Genomic DNA, 21,523 nt, shown 5'->3' on the forward strand with positions numbered 1-21,523 from the left:
GGAGCCGAGGAACAGGGTGCTGGAACAGCGGCGGTGGCGAGGGTGTCGTCCACCGGGTAGCCGCTGTCGGAGCCGAGGAACAGAGTGGCGCGCCACACCTTGGTGTGCACGTCGGAACCGAGAGACGCCTCGGGGTGCGTCTGCGAGGAGGAGTGTGCCAAGCACGAGGATCCTTGGAAGATGCGCGTTGCGCGCTGGAGACTGGAGAGCGTGCCAAGCCCTTGAAGATGCGCGTTGCGCGCTGGTGACTGGAGAGCGTGTCAAGCCCTTGCAGATGCGCGTTGCGCGCTGGTGACTGGAGAGCGTGCCAAGCACGAGGATCCTTGGAAGATGCGCGTTGCGCGCTGGAGACTGGAGAGCGTGCCAAGCCCTTGAAGATGCGCGTTGCGCGCTGGTGACTGGAGAGCGTGCCAAGCCCTTGCAGATGCGCGTTGCGCGCTGGTGACTGGAGAGCGTGCCAAGCACGAGGATCCTTGGAAGATGCGCATTGCGCGCTGGAGACTGGAGAGCGTGCCAAGCACGAGGATCCTTGGAAGATGCGCGTTGCGCGCTGGAGACTGGAGAGCGTGCCAAGCCCTTGAAGATGCGCGCTGGTGACTGGAGAGCGTGCCAAGCCCTTGCAGATGCGCGTTGCGCGCTGGTGACTGGAGAGCGTGCCAAGCCCGAGGATCCTTGGAAGATGCGCGTTGCGCGCTGGAGACTGGAGAGCGTGCCAAGCCCTTGAAGATGCGCGTTGCGCGCTGGTGACTGGAGAGCGTGCCAAGCCCTTGCAGATGCGCGTTGCGCGCTGGTGACTGGAGAGCGTGCCAAGCCCGAGGGTCCGGGAGATGCGCGTTGGTCTAGATGTGCGTCAGGACGAACAGCTGCTGGGGTCTGCAGTGGAGCGCTGGGGTGCCTCCCGTGGAAGTACAGGGAGCGCAGAACAGTCTCCTCCACAGGCTACGGCGACAGCAGACGAAGGCTGGAGCAAAACATCTCAAGGCTGGAGAAATCCATATACAGCATTGGTAGACCAGAGGATCTCCCGAAAGAGTCTAGATGTTAGAGAATATGACTCAGCATGAATACAACACGACCCCACGCCGAAACGAGGGGAAGAGCCCTGGTATTTAAAGCCCACAGGGGAACTAATTAGCCTGCCACCACAGGTGCGAGAGGTAATTGATAATAGTCCAGGTGTGGCCACTGAGAGTAAACGAGAGTAAAGAACGAGAGGGTGGGGGCTAGAGAGAGTGAGTGAGAAGGGAATTTTTAACAGTAGGCTTAAAGAAAACAGAGAAAGTTGGTGAGCAGCGGACAAAACCTCACAGTCAAGGTCAAGTCCAAGGTCAAACATGAATTTATAATTCAAATGAATTATAATTTATTACTGTATCTACAAATCCTTCTGTTTAATCATCTTCCCTTTATTAATTAGCTTAGATTTTTTTGTAGACTTGATCTCAAGAAGTTGAAGTAAATAACATGTTATCATGTACCTTCCATCCCTTATAGGGAGGTGTAGTCTGACGTCACTGGTTGTTCCACCCGTATAGGGATTTATCATTGGGAAAATGGATTATCGGCTATTGTAACAATTCTGCCGCATTAACATTGGCAAGCTTTCCATTTTTGCACAAAATGAGTTCCCTTCTACCACTAACATGATTGTTTAAGCATTTTTGGTTGAAACAAAGGTAGTTATAAGGTTTTTAATTTGTCGTAAAAAAAAGAACTACATAGGCAGCCTGTTGTTCAGTACGCAGCCGCTATTGGTCTGTTAGCTGTCGCCTTATCCCCGTCACGGGTCATAGTACCAAGCTAGCTAGCTAACGTTAACGTTACCCCGCTAAATGCTATTACGTAGCATTATGTCTACTGTCGTGAACCATTTTAAATCGGGGCATGTAGAGGAGTTTCGGGAACAAGTAAAATGTGCAGGTCCTCTTCTCAGACCTGTGGGGCAAAGCACTGCACGCATCATGCCGGCTAGCAAGCTAGCTAGCTACACGGCCCGTTGATACCACGATAGTAGCCCCTTTCGTGACTGTGATGCACTCGGTGCGTTAACGTTACAAGCTCAAAAACCTTATAACTACTACTACTGTCGTGTCCATAAGTTCCCTGGCAGAATACTTTGTTTGTGAGGACAAACATATACAAAGAGGAGAGAACCATTTTAAATCGGGGCATGTTAGAGGGCATGTACACTATGAATTGAAAACACTATGAATTGAAACGTCTTTCTCTGGTCTGCATCCCCTTAACAATTGTGTGTATTGAGCCGTACTGTATTGTACCCATTCTGCAATCTGTTAAATAAAGTTTTCATTCATTCATTCATTCAGAGTTTCTGTGAGGATGGGGTTTGGCGGAGCCCAATAGCAGAACACAGGAGGAGAGAGAATGGAGCGTTTTAGGGTGTTTTAATGTTGTTTCCCCAAGCAGACAGTTTAACAAATAGAATGTGCAACAGGTACAAGAATGTTCTTGGGGTTAGGACAGGTGCACTCCTTGTGCAGCACGGGGCAGCACCACCTATTCCTCCACACTCCTGCTTGGGGATTTCAATATCCACATGGACAACACCAGCTGCTCTGCAGCCATTGATCTCATCTCCCTATTGGACTGCTTTAATATCACACATCACATCATAGGTCCCACCCACACCAAAGGTCACACTTTAGATCTTGTATGCTCCACTGGTACAACTCCAACTGATATACAGTGTCTTGACCACCACACTGTTCTGTTCACTATTCCTGCTACTCAAGATCCTGGAAAGAGCAGTGGCCGCCCAACTGCACCAACACCTGTCCAACCATGAGCTCTATGAACCCTTTCAATCTGGCTTCAGGAAACACCACAGCACAGAGACTGCCCTCACCAAGGTCACCAACGACCTCCTCATTGCCTCCGACTCCGGTCACATCAGCCTCCTCATCCTCCTGGATCTATCTGCAGCCTTTGACACGGTCTCCCATTCCATTCTCCTCAACCGCCCCTCTGACCACCTGGGTGTTACTGGGACCGCTCTCACCTGGTTTGAGTCCTACCTTACTGACCGAAAACAGTTCCTCTCCATCTGCAACTCCACCTCCACCTCCACCCCTGCCCCAGTCAACCAAGGTGTGCCGCAGGGCTCCGTTCTTGGTCCACTCCTCTTCACAATCTACATGCTCCCCCTTGGTCACATCATCCGGAAACATGGTCTCAATTTCCACTCCTACGCTGATGACACTCAGCTCTACATCAGCAGCTCACCCTCCACTCCCCCCACAGCACCTCATCAACTGTCTCCTTGACATCAAGGCCTGGATGTCATCCAATTTCCTGAAGCTAAATAGCAAGAAAACTGAGCTCATGGTTGTGGCCAAGCAGTCACTGCTCCGGAAGGTTGGAGACCTCCTCCTTGAAGTGGACGGCTGCCTAATCCACCCTTCCCCAGAAGTTTGCAACCTGGGCGTCATACTGGACTCCACCCTCTCCTTTCATTCCCACATCAAAACAATAACCAAATCAGCCTTTTTCCATCTCAGGAACATTTCCCGACTCCGGCCATCTCTCCCCGACTCCGTAGCAGAGACTCTCATCCACGCTTTCGTCACCTCCCGTCTTGACTACGCAAACTCTGTCCTCATAGGGCTACCCAGTAATGCCCTGAACAGGCTACAATATGTCCAAAATTCTGCTGCCAGGGTTCTCACCCACACCAAGTCCTGGCACCACATCACCCCCACCCTCATCCACCTCCACTGGCTTCCAGTCAAGTCCTGCATCAATTTCAAGATCCTCCTCATCACCTACAAAGCCCTTCACTCCCTTGCCCCCCGGTACCTAGCGGACCTCCTCCATCCCTACATCCCGCCCTGGAGGCTGCCGTCCTCTGACTCCGGTATCCTCTCCATCCCCACCACCAACATGCAGACTGTTGGTCCCAGAGCCTTCTCTGTGGCCGCACCCACCCTCTGGAACTCACTCCCTCCAAACATCCGTAGTGACAGTTTCGGGCATGCCGGCTAGCAAGCTAGCTAGCTACTAACGTCATGTAAAAAACTAACGTTATAAACTATACACAATATGTACAACGAAACAATGATTTACATTAGTATTTACAGTGATTTAATATGCAGCGAAATAACGTTATACGATTTAAAATATAAATACAAATATGGTAACGTGATTGTTGATTTTAAAAATGGTGGTTGGCTTTAGAGATTAATGGTTATGACCACCAGAGAGATACTAGCCACAGATTCAGGGTCAGTTATTTTCCCATTGTACGAATTGTTAAGCTTATGGAATGTAAGGGAAATCTGATCCTAGGTCTGTGGCTAAAGCCAGGCGTCTACGCTGTGGTGACGTCAGTCAGCAGCGCCAAATAGCAGTGTAGTTTCCCAGCGAACGAAAACATAAACGTTGTTATTTTGCTACCTTTACGATTAATTGCGAATATTTTCATGTTGAGCTATAGATTGCGGATGAATACGTGCAGAAAGGTACACCATGCCAACGTTAATGCTTTATTTCTCTAAAATGAGCCGATTTAGAAATGGTCAATGGGGAAATACATGGAGTGGAACAGAGGGTGGAACAGGGAAAAATGAAGATGACGTAACCACTACACCTCCCTATAATGAGTGGAAACCCTCAGTAAATAACATGTTGTCATGTACCTTCCATCCCTTATAATGAGTGGAAACCCTCAGTAAATAACATGTTATCATGTACCTTCCATCCCGTATTGATCATCTCAGGTGGCATCGTCATGGTGGTCTGACCAGGTGAGAGATAGAGACCTGTGCTGATCCACTCGATTTGTTCTGACACACGCACGCACGTACGCACACACACACACACACACACACACACGCACGCACGCACACACACACGCACGCACGCACGCACACACACACACACACACACACACACACACAGACAGACAGACATACACACACAGGCACACACACAGGCACACACACAGGCACACACACAGGCACACACACACACACACACACACACACACACACACACACACACACACACACAGACAGACAGACAGACAGACAGACAGACAGACAGACAGACAGACAGACAGACAGACAGACAGACAGACAGACAGACAGACAGACAGACAGACAGACAGACAGACAGACAGACAGACAGACAGACAGGAGACAGACACAGACAGAGACACACACACAGGCACACACACACACACATACACAGAAAATTACTCAATATCCAACAATAGCATATCAAACATACCTTTAACATTTTTGTATAGAGACAAATTAAAACATTTTCCCAAACAAGTTTGACCCAAGGAATTTAGTACAATTGTTATTTTTAAGATTCAAACACATCTTGATTACATTTCAGGACAGAAAAAGCAAAAAACGATGAAAAAAAAACAAAGAAATCTCAATTTTCCCTTTTTACTCAAATGTAGTGCATTGGACGAGATCAATTTAGGTTAATATTGGAAATAATATTGTAATAAAGATTGTCTTCATGCTGTTATTCCCTAAATATTATAGTTTTGCATAAACAATTATATAATAATAATAACTTTATTTGTATAGCACTTTTTATACAGAGGTTGCAATTCAAAGTGCTTCACAACAGTAAAAAATACAGGCATAAGCGAGCATAAAAAATTAAATACAAAGAGATAGAGAGGTAGCACAGTTATATTATCATACTGGCCATCGTGTCTCGCTCTTCATCATTATGAGATATCTCTTATCTCCTAGCATCTACTGTGCTCACGAACAAACAATTGCACTCACACCGACATCGCGCGACGGTTAGCAGTCGAGCTACGTCGCGCACAGGTAGGCCTGCGTTGTCAGGCATTGATACTAGCATGAGTAATACTGCTCGTTGTCCCGTGAGACAGCTGTGTGATGTATTGGCGCGAGGGGCAGGATATTTGGGAAAGCATGGCCGTCATGACTCTGTTTTGGGTGTTTTCCCAACTATCCTAGTGCGCGCGGCTAATGCTAATGCTACAATGCTGGGTCTCCGTTCTTTGTTCCCCGCCGAGGGCTGTCTTTTCTAAAAGGTCTTCCCTCCTCTTAACCATTCATGCTGACGGTCAATCGGTGTCTAATGTTGGGGGTTTAATGGGGGCTTGTTTACCATTTTCATGGGTGGATGGGCTGAGGCTCAGGGCTGGTGTGCTTTTTGTGAATCTATGAATTGTGTGCGGGACTGGTGTTTTTCTCTGGTCTGCATCCCCTTAACAATTGTGTGTATGGTCTAGCCCATTCTGCAGTGTGTTGGTGGAGTTTTCGTTCATTTATTCATTTATTCATTTATTCATTTATTCATTTATTCATTTATTCATTTATTCATTTATTCATTTATTCATTTATTCATTTATTCATTTACCCCTTCATGGGTGCACACCACAGTGGAGGTTGCTGCATGCCTACTAGTGAGGCAGTGCTTCACTAGTAGTAGTCTTTTGTCTGCAGCCACCACTGGTGCTCTGTGCTTGTGAAGCAGGTGGCATCTGTCCTTTGCCTCTGACATGGTGGAATGGTGTCCCGCCCGGCTGACGCCATGAGGCGAGTTGGCCTGGCAGGTGACTGGTGGGCTGTTAAAGCCTATACCGCTGCGGTATAGAATTAGCAGCGACTGGCAACATTGTTAGAATTGCTGTTTTTTCTGTCAAAAATGGTGGTGGGGCCTTATGACCAGCCGACGTCAAAACATTGCGCAAGGTTTTGAGGTTATTAGCTTTTGACCTAGCCGCAAGCTATAACCACAGGGAGGGCTAGGATGCTGTCAACGCTTGTTCACAGGCATCTTTGGTTGGATCAGTCTCCCCTTGAGGAGGAGAGAAGGTTTTTCCCTCCTCAGGGCTCCCCTCTCCGCAGAGGGACTTTGGTCTTTCCACAGGAGCGCAGGCAGTATTTGACCTAGGCCCCACACCGCCTAACACCGCGCAGCCAGAGGTGAGGGCGCGGCCTCGCTAGCGGCTGTGGCGAGGCCCCCGACCAGCGGCCATGTTTTCCCCGCCTGAGGTACCCTGGACACAGAGACAACAGGCCGACAGCCTTGGCGGCCGAGGGATCGGCTACATTAGATGAGCACGCCCTAAAAAAACTTCGCCGTCTAGCTGTGTCTAGCTCGCTCTCCAGTCACCCCCCCCCCCCAACACCAGCGGGATACGGGCTCTGATTTGTTCCCTTTGGCTGCGGGCCGCGTGCCTTCAGTGAAGCACAAGCGGCCCCACGTTTCGCTTCTCATGGGGACAGGTGCTGACACCCAGTTGCTGGCTAGGCCTGGGTCTGTCCGTGAGAATGCTGTGCTGTCAAGCGTCTCCCACGCCACACGTTCTGCGTCTGTGTTTGGTGAGCCTGGTGTTGTGTCTGTCACAACCAAAACTGTTTGTCTGCATTGCACCCCCGCCCCAACTCAGATTTAGGGTTGATACTACTATCACCAACATCTAAGAAGGGAGACCCCCCCTTGAATGGCCCTTCTAAGGTTTCTCTCCTCCACACTGCCTGTGGAGCTTTTTTCCCTATTGTTAGGTTTTAGTGAGTTTTTCCTTACCTTCGCGTGGGGTATGTCTGGGAGTGCTTGCATTCTTTAATTTTTTATTAAAAAATTTTGCATTCATCTAAAAATGTTTGGACCTTATGGTGTTCTTGTTCTGTTCTTGACTTATTGTTATGTTTTCTTCTTGACTTGTTTAAAGAAGACCTGTACGGCCCATGGGGACATTAACGTGTGTTGTCGGGCCTTATAAATAAATTTGATTTGATTTGATTTGATTTGATACAACCATCATAATAATATTGTTAATAATAACAATAACAATAATGATGTAATAATGTAAAAATTATCATAAAAAATACCTGATTATGAGAAGAAAAAAATTACGATGCATGGAATATTGTTGATAAGGCACACTAGTTACAACTATATTTCAAACTGGCACTTCATGTCAAAAAGGTTGCTGACCCCTGATATAGAGTATATCCAGGTTTCCATCTTGTCTTCATGGGGTATAATGAGGTCTTACCTGCTGTGTTGACATTAATATGCACCGTGCTGTTATAGACGGCGGGCATCTCAGGAATGTCCTTGATGAGGTAAGGTAGGAGGGCTTCGGGGTCTGGGCACACCTTGTACACCTCTGTTCCCACACGGAGGAGCAAGCGGTGCACAGGTGTCTTCACCGGGCAAGTGGCACACACCTGGGTGTAAGACAAGAGGACATCACAGAGAGAATGAGATAGGCACGTTGGCATTAGAATAAGTGTCAATGGTTACGTAAACTTCTGTCTGTTGGTACTATTGAGAAGAGTGGACACTCTGTACATCATGACTAGTCTAGAGCTGAACTGGGATTAGTGGGGGGAGGGGGGGGGGTTACAGTGATTTTAGATGATTTTAAATGAGGGAACTTTAGACTCAACCACTTAAAATGATCTTCCAATCACGGCTGTACATATTTTGAGTTGTTTACACGTGTAGACTCAACTACTACATAACGCGTTTAGGACGTAATTATATGTGGTTGAGTCTGCACGGAACTCATCTAAAACCTTAATTGGTGCGTTTAAGGCATTGCAAAACATTAAGAATCACAATATTATTGCATCAAGTATTGGTGAAACACTGGACTGGTCATCCCCTGCCCACCTGTGGGAATGCCTTCTTCGATATGTCCGTGAGGAGGGACAGGACCGGTGTATATGATGAAGAAGCATAAGTCTTCATCCGCAGGTATCTGACACAGTCCTTGGTCAGCCTCGTGAAAAGCCCCTTTTCATGCTCGGTAAGCTCCTCCCCCCGGATCACATGACTGGCAAACCTTTGCAGCAGGTGGCGGAAGAGGTAGCCATCCTCACGGGTCCTGCCAGGGACAGGGGCCTTGAAGCAGCCTGGCTTCGCTTTATGCTTCATGATGCTCAGACCCATCTTGGTCAGAATGTGGTTCACTGGAACACAGTTTTAAAATAAGTGATTTATTGATCAGATGCATTGTACGGTAGAGTCCATTATTATATACAGTCAGACAGTGACAAAAGTATTTATTTAGAATAATACTTATGCCGCAAAACATGTTTTATTTCTCACGTAGAGCACGGTGTATGCAGTGGTATTGTATATATCAAGCTATACAGAAAGTTGTTGGTCACGCCTGTGGCGCATGTCATAGCCGGATAATTAGATCATTTGGTGTACAGGAAGGCCGATAAAGGCTCGGCCTTAGTGGTGCAGAATAAGAGCTCCTATGTTGCTGAAATAAACAGACAATTAGCAGACACAGATGTGTATATTCCTTTAAGCACAGATCCAACTGTTCGGTTCTCTTTTGAGATCAAAGAGGTTCTAAAGCGCCTTCTTAAGGAGGGTGAGATTTCTGAGAAGGAATTTAAGTTCATGGTGAATGATAACCCAGTAAGACCTATTATTTACACTTTGCCCAAAATTCACAAGGATCTTCATAACCCACCAGGTCGACCCGTTGTGGCTGGTAACTGGTCACCTACAGAACCTATCTCAAAGTAACAATAGTATTTTAATGAGGCTATTATTATTATCATTATTATTTTGCAACAAGTTAGCCCTCTCATAAATAGTACATATTTAAGCATTACATCACGTGCAGGAGTGGTTTGTGAACAATAAACCATGCCTAGGGGTGGTCGTTAGACCCCCCTAGGCATGGTTTATTGTTCACAAATCACGACTGCAAGTGGTGTAAAGCTTTTATACAACTGCCACATTCATCCAACCTTATTTCTATACAATAAACACACATTAATCGAAGATTTATTGAAAAAACCATCCGCCAGAAAAAGTAGTTCCCACAACTACAAAAAAGACAATTTGCCTCCATGTGGAAGCAGATCGGAAGTGCATCCAACCAACTAACACATCCAACTGTGTATTATTGGAATGATTGAGAGAAGTTGCCTCATGTGGAAGCAGCTTGAAGTGCATCCAACCAACTAACACATCCAACTGTGTATTATTGGAATGATTGATTGAAAATTTTATTACCAGATGCAGAATGGGTACAATACAGTACGGCTCAATACACACAATTGTTAAGGGGATGCAGACCTACTTTCCATAGAACTTCATTCTTAGATGCTTCTATAGAAAGTAGGTAAAACAAATTAAAACGTTTTCTTTGCCCTATAGGAAAAAAACGTTTTCTTCGCCCTATTTTTTTATTTATTTTTTTAAACCTACTGTAGAGGGCCTAAACTTAACCAGTTGGAAACCAAGCGTACAGTAATAAAATTAGCAATCAATCAATCAACTCAATAGGCCATGCTCACTTAGAACAGCGCAGCACCCAGCTCTCTCTCAGTCTGACCCGCGTTGCAGACAGGAGTGTGTGTGTGTGTGTGTGTGTGTGTGTGTGTGTGTGTGTGTGTGTGGGGGGGGGGGGGGGGGGGGGGTGGCGGTGGGTGGAGACTAGAGCTAGCACTGACAGTCAGAGAGGAGGAAAAAGAAATTGAAAAAAAAATGTAAATTAATCAATCAATCAAATCGCGATTTTTCTTTTGTTACACAATTATTCAAGACCCATCAATTACATCATCCAACATTGTTTAAACGACTAAGACATTCGCTGTGACAGAATCGCTTGATATTTAGTCGTTTAGTCGCTATCAACATATCCATTTGTAAAGATTATTGTCCACCTTCTTGTGATCCGGCGGATTGATGTGATGTGATTCGGTTGTGGGCGGGTCCTGGGCCAGCAAGCGTGGACTGATCGCAATACATACGTGTAAATGGACTGTTTCAGCCAATCAGAATCGAGAAATTTGCATGCCGTTGTATAAAAATGAATAACTAACTTGAACTAACTTAATAGGATTGAAGTGATATTTGGCTTAAAAAATCGGTCGCCTGGCAAAAAAAAAAAAAGAAGAAAAGCCTGACGATGTGCATTGGGCCGCGGCTCTCTGACGCCTTATTTTCTGGGTCCCGGCCTGAAAAGTTTGGGAACCCCTGACCTACAGAACCTATCTCAAAGTGTGTTGACTCGCACCTTAAAGAACTGGCTGCAGCACAACCTGGTTATTTAAAGGACACTACCGACTTTCTAAGTAAGCTGTATGAGTGCAGTATAGAAGCTACTGATATTTTGTGTACTATGGATGTTTCTAGTTTATATCCTAGCATCCCACATAGTGATGGGTTAAATGCATCTAGAAATATTTTGGATCAGCGAATAGAGCTACATCCCTGTACTGAGGCATTTTAATATCATTGACTCAGGAAGTCCTTAATAAGAATTATTTTCGTTTTCAGGATCAATATTATTTACAGAAAAGAGGCCTAGCTATGGGCAGCCCGGTAGCGGTTAATATGGCCAACTGTTTTATGTCGAAGTTTGAGTCTGAATGTAGTTTTAATAATAATCCATATGTTGGACAGATTAAAGCCTATTGGAGGTATATTGATGATTTATTTTTTGTATGGTCAGACACTAAAGAGGCTCTGGAAGAGTTCCACTTGTTTCTCAACTCTCAGAGAGAGACTATTAAGTTTACTATGAATTATGATTCACATTCCATAGCATTCCTCGATGTATTGGTGAAAAGGAGAGACAATATTGTCCATACCGAAGTTTTCAAAAAAGAGACTGATCGAAATTCGTTTCTCCATTATAGCATTTATCACCCGCCAGAGCTCAAGAGGAGCCTTCCATTTAGTCAGATTTTGAGATATAAACGTATTTGTAATACAGATGACATTTTTGATACACAAGCCAAGGAGCTTTGTCAAAACTTTAGATCTAGAGGATATAGTGAGGCCCTTATTGAGAATTATCTTAATAAAACTAAACAGATAAACAGACAATCCCTTTTTACACATAAAGACAAAGTAAAAAGCAACTCAGTAACATTGGTGTCCACCTTCAGCCCTATTTCTAAAGATATGCGTGATATTGTGAACAAATACTGGTACATTTTTAAGTCAGATCCTAAGATCAGAGGTGTATTCCAGGAACCACCCAAATACTTCTACAAACGGCAACCTAACTTAAGGGACCAGTTAGTTCAAACAGATTTTCCCAAAAAATTTACCCATTTTATAGCCAATATTCCAAATGGCAATTTTCCATGTTTGTCTTGTACCCAATGTCATGGCATGATTAAAGAGAAATTTTATTTACAACCAAGTACAGGTAGGAGTATCGCTGTTAGAGGCCGGATCACCTGTAATTCTGATTTTGTGGTTTACTTGCTTAAATGTCCTTGCAACCTTTACTATGTTGGAAAAACAAGAAGACGTTTTAAAAATCGAATTTCTGAGCACAAATGTTCTATAAGAAGAAATGACGATTGCCTGCGGCTTGGGCCAGTCGTCATACTATCTCAATTGGCAGAGGTAGCAGGTGGAAGTCGATGGGTGGGGATTGGACGTTGTGGATAGCGACTCCTACAGGTCGGTTGTGTGATGCCTGCACAGCAGAGACAGGAAGTATAGGGGGCAGCGTGAGCCTCCCACGCGACACTCCTCGCCACTAAGAGTCCGCGCTGTCTGGTGAAAAGATGCGACAGGCTGCCTCCTCATGTACCGGAGGGGACATGTGATGCAAGGCTTCTATCCTCACTACAACCGACCAGTGGGGGGCATAGTCTAGCAACGTTCAAGACAGGGGAGGGGAGAATTGGCGTTACAAAATTGGGATGGGAGAAAAATAGAAAATAAGGAGAAAAAGTGGATAAAAAAAAGAGAAGGCACTTTAATAAGTTAGGACATGATATTTCTGGCTTAAAATACATGGGTTTAGAACAAGTCTTGAGACCACCAAGAGGCGGCGACAGAGACAGGCTCTTGCTACAAAGGGAAAGCTTTTATATTCATTTTCTGGATTGTTTTAAACTTTAGAGCCTAGAGGCCTCAACGAGGAACTTTTTTTGACCCGTTTCATTTGATTATTTAATTTCATTCGATTGTTTATTAATTATTTTTATTTAATTTTCATTTATCATTCTTTATATTTATAATTGAAAGACGGCTACTATGGGTCATGAGTGTTTATATTTCAGTAGTTTAAGATGTAGGCCTACTCTGTATAATATATATAGATATATCTTTTTGATTTACATGCTTCTTTTTGATTGACATACTTCTGAAAAGGTTGTGCTTGTACGTGGTATTTTGTATTTTGTACTCTTGTGCAGATCTCTTGTTGGAATGTGCTGTCACTTCCTATGTTGTCACTTCCTGTTGACTTGTATACACTTGGTCACTTACCCTTCATGCTTCATGCAAGCCATTCTGAAGAAGGTGTGTTCACACCGAAACGTCCTGATTTCAGGCTGCCAATACATTTGAAAAACCTGGAGTGTGTGCCTGGACTTGTTTCCCTATTTTTTATGTATGGTATCAGAGGTTACAGCTCCCAGTGTCAAGTCTAGTGAGGTGAGCGCGTTCTACAACTTTTTTCACATGTCATAGCCGGATACAATGTAATATCAGTGCACACGTGAATAGGTGGTGAGGAGCTTTTGATCAATGACTTGCAAAATGGTTTAGTGGGTTGTGGTCTGATTTGGCGTAGTGTATGGTACCAGGGTCTTACCTGGGTAGTCAGCGTTACTAGACTTGTCGACTTGCCCTCCTACGATAAGACCTCCTCCTTCAGCCACAAAGGCCTGGATCTCTTCCATATGTGCGTCAGAGTATGAGTCACAGACATATACACTCAAGTCCGTTCTGAAGTCTGTCTTCCTACACTTCAGTCCGGCGTCGCTGAACAAGGAGTGGGCACCGCGGCCTAGCGCTGGTAAAACACCAACCACCCCCTTACGTCCCTGGTCCAACCATTGAATGGCGTTGTTCCAAAATGTCTGCAGCTCCTGGAGAGGACAGTTCATCAGATAGTATTAAAAATATGAAAAAGATCATTCTGCTCATCATCACTATGTATGTATGTATCATAGTATGACATGCCGATACACTTTCATGCATGTCAGTACTGTCTCTGAGACGCGCTCTATTCACCACCCAAATCCTACGCCTGATTATGCCGTCACACGCCGAGTAGCAGCACCGAGGTGTCCACTTGTCTGGTTTCCCTCTGAGGCCATTTGCATTTGCCGCTAGGAAAAAGCCATTGGTTTAATTTAAAGCAAAGTTAAATGAAAAAGACAAAAATATATAAACAGGGGCATCATGTAACAAACAACCAAATACATACAAATGATATTGTTTTCATTGCCCCACTCTTCTTCAGTCCATGTAAAGTTTTAATACAGTGTATGATTTCTATTTTGAATTGCCTATATTTTTTTTGTTCATTTGCATTTGTGAGTTAATTATATCCACTATAAAGGTTGAAAATAAACATTCTTTCACATTCAATATCATTGTTATCATCAACAAACTATGCGACTGTCACCCGTGATGCATCATCGGGTGTAGGATTTGGGTGGTGAATAGAGATACAGAGATACTGAAAGTGTGCAGGTTGAAAATATACAATAGAAGCATATTAGCAAGCAGGGGAGGAAACTAACTTTTTGGCTTACCAGCCAACTGGCGAGTATCTGATTTTTTTTACCAGCCAAGCAGATTTTTTACCAGACAAAAAAAATCGCTAATTGTGATAATTACTTCTTTGTATGTCAAGCCGCGTCAATGTTGTGTATGCATCTGGGTAGGCACACTGTGCCTTTAAGACAGCACGGTGGTCTTACGACAGTGCTGTGAAGTACCGTCAAGTGTTGTGGTAACGTCAGTTGGGTTGGTGTGCTGTTGTGCACAGTGCACTGGTTGAGCTAGCCCCTTTCGTGACTGCGATGTGCAAGCCAGGGGCTTTTGAGCATGAAATAAAATGTCTAACCTTACGTCGTAGTCCGGTGCTTTTTTGGAAACATTATAGTCATAACAGATACACCTAGCTGGCTGCTTTGAGCACAAGGGGCTAACGTTAGCTAGCAAGCAGCTATAGCTAAAACGCTAACTAGAAGCTAACCACTTAGTCCAGTAGACTAACATTACACCTCTGTGATTTAAATGTGTCCTTAGTAACTTATACTCTAGGGTTGTACTAGGGTTGGATGCAGTTCCCCGTTGGTCAGTCTGTCTGTTTTCCATCTTCTGCTGTGTTTAACGTTATCTGTTTGCGAGTGCTCCTGATGGCTAGCCTAGTACTGCGGGACTTTTATTATTATATGTCCGCGGGTTGGCCAGTACTGCGCAAACGTTTATTAAACATTATATGTCCGCGGGTGGTCTTGTGCAGTGCTCTCGTGGCACTGTCAACTAAAGCGAACACTCAGAAGACACGCACTGTTTGCCAGTGCAGTGATTGCAGAATGTTTTATTTTTTTGTATACTCGCCAGCAGGGGAGGAAACTAACTTTTTGGCTTACCAGCCAACTGGCGGGTATCTGATTTTTTTTACCAGCCAAACGTAAAAAATACTAGCATTTGGCCAGTAAAGTGGCCTAATTTCCTCCCCTGTTAGCAAGTGATCAAATAGAGGCCTTGATGGAATGTTTGTGTAGTTCTCTCTCTTCCAATATGGCTGTCTGGAGCCATTGGTAACCACTTTCAAAAGAAAATACCTAATTTCTGTGCAGTGGTAGAGTATAGGTAGAACACTGGAAAATAACTACGATTTGTTTACAAGGTCCAGAAAATATTAGCTATTTTCAACACATAGCAACCAACCGATGTAAAAAAAACAATGGCTGCTATGTTACAGGCAGCCATACTGTAAAAACGAGAACTTCACAATCATTCCATGCAAGGCCCCCATTACCATGCTGAGACAGATGCTGCCTTCAAATGGAACGTGTGAGTTTGTGGTCTCGACATCTGAAGTTGAGTAAATTATGTGCTTTGCACTCAAGTGGTTAAAGGTCACTGTTGCTAAGCAACTGGGCAATGCGTCTTGGAGCCACAAAGACCAACGATTTACTAAATGCAACGTCATAATGACAGAGGAAAGAGACCATTGGGAATATCAACATTTCTTCAGACATAGTATTAATTTACTAAGAAAGAATATATTTAAATACTTTTTAAATGTTGTCACCAGGTCACAAATTGAAGTTATTCACACCACACCTTATTTCCCAGGAGGTCCTCGTGTGAGATCACAATGACTCTGCCCTGTCCGTAGTACGCCCCGGCCACAAAGGCCACATTGAAGGAGGCGGTAGCGATGGGGAAGGCCAGCGGGCCATGAACCAGAATCTGAGAAAATCTTTTTCCGCCACTGATATCAAACTCCGACACACCCCGGACCAGCAACTCTAAGTCGTCCTTGAAATCCTTTCCCATTCTAGAAGGAGAGATGGAGGACAAGATAGATAAGTGGGTCAATATTGCTGTAAGGTGCCTTTTGGTGTAAATAATTAAGTTGGCATGTTAACTTAACATAAAATGACTATGAAAGGGTTTGTCATATTCACACAAAAAAAGCATTATTTGGCTCTTTAGATACATTTCTAGTTGTTTTACATTTTATATAAGAGGATGCATGCTATCTATCTATGCCCCACTGCTCATTATATTTCAATGTGAGTTAATAGTCAGTAGTAGTCAATAGTTTTAGTTTTCACATTATTCTTTTGTTACTCAAGAGTTTGTTTGTCCCTTAACTCATTGAGAGCCAATAAAGTGATATCTCGTTTCTGAGCGCCAACGCTTGAGCGCCAAAAACGAGATATCTTGTTTTTAGTTCCTTTTTTTCTATTTTCTTATTCTAAACATTCGCACTGGCCTTTGTGAGTGTGGCTGGGACCTGCAATGACGATTGAATCCCGACAGGTGGCAGTATCACCTACCTTATGACCTGCATGCGGCTGAGAGCAACCAAATCACTAGGGATCACTAGGGCGCTCCCAGCAGTGGCAGCAGGGGCATGGCAGCACTGAGCAAACTACAGCAATCTAACGTTCGACAACGGCGATCGCCTAGAGCGAACATTGGATATTATGAAGAAGACAAAACGTATTATATGGATGATGATTATGGATGATAAGGTGCGTTTCCACCAGACTATGTTGGACTCAGCACTTCTGATAAATCATAAAAATACTATAGTCAAACCGGCCGATGAGGAAACCTATTCGGCTCCGTGGTATATTCTGGCCCGATATAGTCTGACTATAGAAGAAGAAGACAACGGATAATGGCCACCTAACGTTATATGTATTGATCCTGTTCTGATTCAAGACACTCGGAGCGAGAGTGGAGTACCTTCTGACAAAGGTAACGTCTATTTTACGTCTATTTTACCGAACCCCATCATAAAACATGCTTTCGTAATGATAGCAGCGTCGGAAAACGCTTTGTGAAGAAACACGGTCGTGTTTACCTTTGACCTGGCAATAATATAGGTTCCAGGCGAGCAGCCGTGAGATTTTTGCATATGCGCACAAAACACTATATCCACTGATTCTAGAAAACCAGCCTGGATTATTGTGAAACGGGGTGATTTTTAGCGTGGTATAGCGCACAAACGAAGGTATGTAGAAATAAGCTGTTTTGTCCCTGTTGGAGTATAAATAGTGCCTGTCAAATGAGCCATACCATTGTCTCCATAGCTATAATACAGAATATACGATGGGTCCGCAAACATCGTGAAAATGGTCAATAACGCTGGCGCCAGGGAGTAAAGATGGAAAAACAGCGTGGCAGTCAATGAGTTAAATGAGTCTCCATCCAGTAATATTGGGTAATTCATCTCTTTAAAAAAGTACATTTGTTTACTGGAGGTTTGCCACAGTTGTTTACCAGAAGGCATCTTTTAAGGACAGTCCTACTATGAATAATGGACCCAGAGAGCCTAGTCCAGTAGGACATGTGGCCCACGCTGCCACCTAGAGGCACCAGTTAGTCACTGAGCAACCAACTGCAGAGCCGCAGAACACGGCGCTCTCAGGCCCCGCGCTCTCAGGCCCCGCGCTCTCAGGCCCCTCGCTCTCAGGCCCGACGCTCTGGGGGAGGGAACTGTACATTTATGATTAATTGAAAATGGGGGACCCTGATGTAAACAAGACGGAAGTCTTTCTCTGGTCTGCATCCCCTTAACAATTGTGTGTATTGAGCTGTACTGCAGATTTTGACAACAAAATTAACAATATGATGCCGCAAGTTCTGTTATATTTCAATTGCCTTACTTTAAGTATTATAGGCCTACAGCAGTATTGTACAGCCAGTAACTATACTTTTGCTCACACAATATCTTGAATGAATGAGTTTATTTATTTCGAACATAAATTGAAAATAAATAATAATAAAAAAAAGTAATAAACAGATTAAAAAAAACAAGCAGTTCATGTATAATATTGTAAAATAGCTTAGACATAGCCTACTTGCATATAATAGTCATGTATAATAATTCCTTAATTACCATCATACGTACCCACTACCCACCACATCACATAGACTGTAGTGTATAGCATATAGCAAAAGTATTGTCCCCATGGGCAATTCCGTCTTGTTTACATCAGGGTCCCCCATTTTCAATTCATCATAAATGTACAGTTCCCTCCCCCTTGTATATATTTACTGTTAGGATCTCTGTTTAACAGTACTGTATATTTGCATATCTTGTATGTCACAAATGTAACAGTACTGCATATATGTATTATGTCATAAATGTCATGATTAGTTTAGATTAGATGATTAGATTAGATTTTTATATCTGTATATTGAGTATGTCATAAATGTCATTCATGAATTGAAAATGGGGGACCCTGATGTAAACAAGACGAACGTTTTTCTCTGGTCTGCATCCCCTTAACAATTGTGTGTATTGAGCTGTACTGTACTGTACCCATTCTGCAATCTGTTAATTAAAGTTTAAATAAACGCATTCATTCAAGATATCTGGCCTCGTGCGGATCTCACAGCTGTGCCCGCACAGTGCAATACTCCAATTCAGCCATTGGGTGGGTGGCGCTGCTGAGCGGGGGCCCCAGAGCGCGGGGCCTGAGAGCGCGGGGCCTGAGAGCGCGGGGCCTGAGAGCGCCGCTCTGCAGATGGATGCTTCTCCTGTACTTGGCTGGACCCTCAAGGGTCTATATTCTTTGTTCATAAAGTACTGACTTACAACAATGAATAAATAATGGCACCAGTGATGTAGTGGTACTATGGAATAAACTATGACCTCCCTTCAGTAGATCACAGTAACAACACCAATAATCACTCATATACAAAAATAAATACTATATTTATAATATAAAGAGGCTATTATGGAGGATTTATCAATCTGATACTACTTACTACAACATGTAACACACATTTAAACCATGAAGATTTACACTATATGAACCTAACCCTAAACAGTTTGACAAATAGACAGGTGAGTAAACTGAGTTTAGAGAATTATCCTTCACCACATCCCTGGATAGGTGACAGTAGAGGGTAAACTGACCTGGAATCAGTTTACACCAGGGGTCTCAAACTCAATTTACCTGGGGGCCGCTGGAGGTAGAGTCTGGGTGAGGCTGGGCCGCATCAAATATTCCACACAAAAAGGGTTTCAAGTATTTTTTTTGATTTTTATGGAAATGTATGGTTGAAACATGCAAACGTTCAAACGCAAACCAGGGCCGGACTGGGGAAATCATTCAGGCCAGGAAATATAGTGCGAAATATAAGTCAGGCCACTTTTTAAGCGGGGGGTCCCCCACCAGGAGATTTTGTGAATTGTTTTATTTGTACCCTTTAAATGCCAGTGTTTGTGATGACATGACTGGAAATTAAAATAATAAATGTGGGAATTTTTTATTCTTTTTTTTAAATCATCTGGGGGGCCGCAACATATCATCCAGCGGGCCGCAATTGGCCCGCGGGCCGCGAGTTTGAGACCCTGGTTTACACCTTTTAGTAGTAAAAAATTGTTAAAAAAAACAACAACTAGAATGACAATCAGAGAGAGGCTACCTGTACACATTTAAAATACCAAGTAGACTGAGGAAAGTATTGTCATCATATTAACCTCACTGGAGCCCCGTCTCGTTCCTTTATTAAGATATACACCAATGGCTAAGACACGGATCTCCTTCTGCACTGATCATCTTTGAAAAACTTCAAATGTGCAGGATGTCAACCTACTAGTATCTATCAAGTTTGAACAGATAAGAAATATGAAGGTTACTACTGCTGTTAGTAGTAAAGTAAATACACCCATGTGCTTCACACATAAGTGTGTATAAGTGTGTATAAGTGTGTATAAATGTGTATAAGTGTGTATAAGTGTGTATAAGTGTGTATAAATGTGTATAAGTGTGTATAAGTGTGTATAAGTGTGTATAAATGTGTATAAGTGTGTATAAGTGTGTATAAATGTGTATAAGTGTGTATAAGTGTGTATAAGTGTGTATAAGTGTGTATAAATGTGTATAAGTGTGTATAAGTGTGTATAAATGTGTATAAGTGTGTATAAGTGTGTATAAGTGTGTATAAATGTGTATAAGTGTGTATAAATGTGTATAAGTGTGTATAAATGTGTATAAATGTGTATAAATGTATAAACTCACGCCACGGCCAGGTAGGAAGATGGGATCCCAGTGGTGACAGGCAGACACTCCACCTTCCCGCGGTGATCTGTGAAGTAGACGCCTGCCACACTGGACACCTTGTTCCCTGGGAAGCTCTGGAGTACATTCTCCTCAGGGTTCAGCGCAGCCCAGTTCCACGCCTCACCGGCTATCAGCACGCCTCCTCCGGCCTTCAGATACTCCACGAGGCCCTTAGCATAGGCGCCGACGCCGGAGGCATCGGTCACGTACACTCCGACCCCCAGCTTCTCATGGAAGCCCCCCACCTCCTTGGCTTGGAAGCTGGTTCCGCTGAGGTTCTGAGCCACTGACCTGGAGTTCTGGTGGACCCCCACCAGCAGGTTGTCTGATCCAGACCCCCTCAGCCAGGTGAGGGCATTCTCTACCAGGGCAGGGAAGGTAGTCAGGTACGCCTCATGGCCCAGGACCACTATCCTTCCACGGCCATACCGGGAGGCTGCCATCAGAACCTGGCCTTGGGTGTTCATGGCTAGAGGGAAGGCGTCGTCCCCGATCAGGACCAAGGGACAGGGGACAGAGGGGCCCTGCAGGTCCAGCTCCGTCAGGCCTTTCATCAAGGAGCTGTAGGCCTCCTCATGGTAGGATGGAGCAGGCGTGGCAGACATGATAGTGGTGGAGTGAGACTCTGCAAGTGGAGAGTGTGGAGGCAGGATGGAAGAGACAAGTACAATGTAAGGATGTAGGGATGTAGGGGTGGAGTCAAGCTGTCACCTTAGGGTGGAGTAAAGTCTAGAGTGTCCTTGGTCCCAATAGATACCAAATAAAGACGAAGATAAACAGAGAATATGGTTTCTATTAGGATAGGCCTCCTTCAGGGGTCCGACGGGGAGAACATTCCGTGTGGAGGCCTGCTCTCTTCCTTACTGCCTCCTGAGATCAACGTGGTTCAAGCCTGAAGCCCTTATCTTTGTGTTTTAGTGACCTAGTGATTACAATTACAATGACAATCTTAATACTTGTTTTGGTATACCCACCAAAGTGCTGCTAAAACGGTG

General features: G+C 44.3%; 1 protein-coding gene across 1 annotated transcript in view; it reads right to left on the minus strand.

The window, feature by feature from the left end:
* Positions 1–21,133, minus strand: part of LOC311234808 (TRPM8 channel-associated factor homolog) — a gene marked incomplete at both ends in the record, with an annotated part of 44,266 nt that extends 23,133 nt beyond the window's left edge. Inside the window, 5 exons of the mRNA XM_084322052.1 lie at positions 8,046–8,195; positions 8,644–8,942; positions 13,565–13,841; positions 16,060–16,276; positions 20,487–21,133. Coding sequence (XP_084178178.1) covers positions 8,046–8,195; positions 8,644–8,942; positions 13,565–13,841; positions 16,060–16,276; positions 20,487–21,133 — 1,590 coding nt within the window. The remainder of the gene's footprint in view (positions 1–8,045; positions 8,196–8,643; positions 8,943–13,564; positions 13,842–16,059; positions 16,277–20,486) is intronic.
* Between the last annotated feature and the right edge of the window lie 390 nt (positions 21,134–21,523).

The sequence above is a fragment of the Notolepis coatsorum genome (genome assembly GCF_963971535.1).
Source record: "Notolepis coatsorum genome assembly, chromosome: 9".
NCBI classification, from domain to species: domain Eukaryota; kingdom Metazoa; phylum Chordata; class Actinopteri; order Aulopiformes; family Paralepididae; genus Notolepis; species Notolepis coatsorum.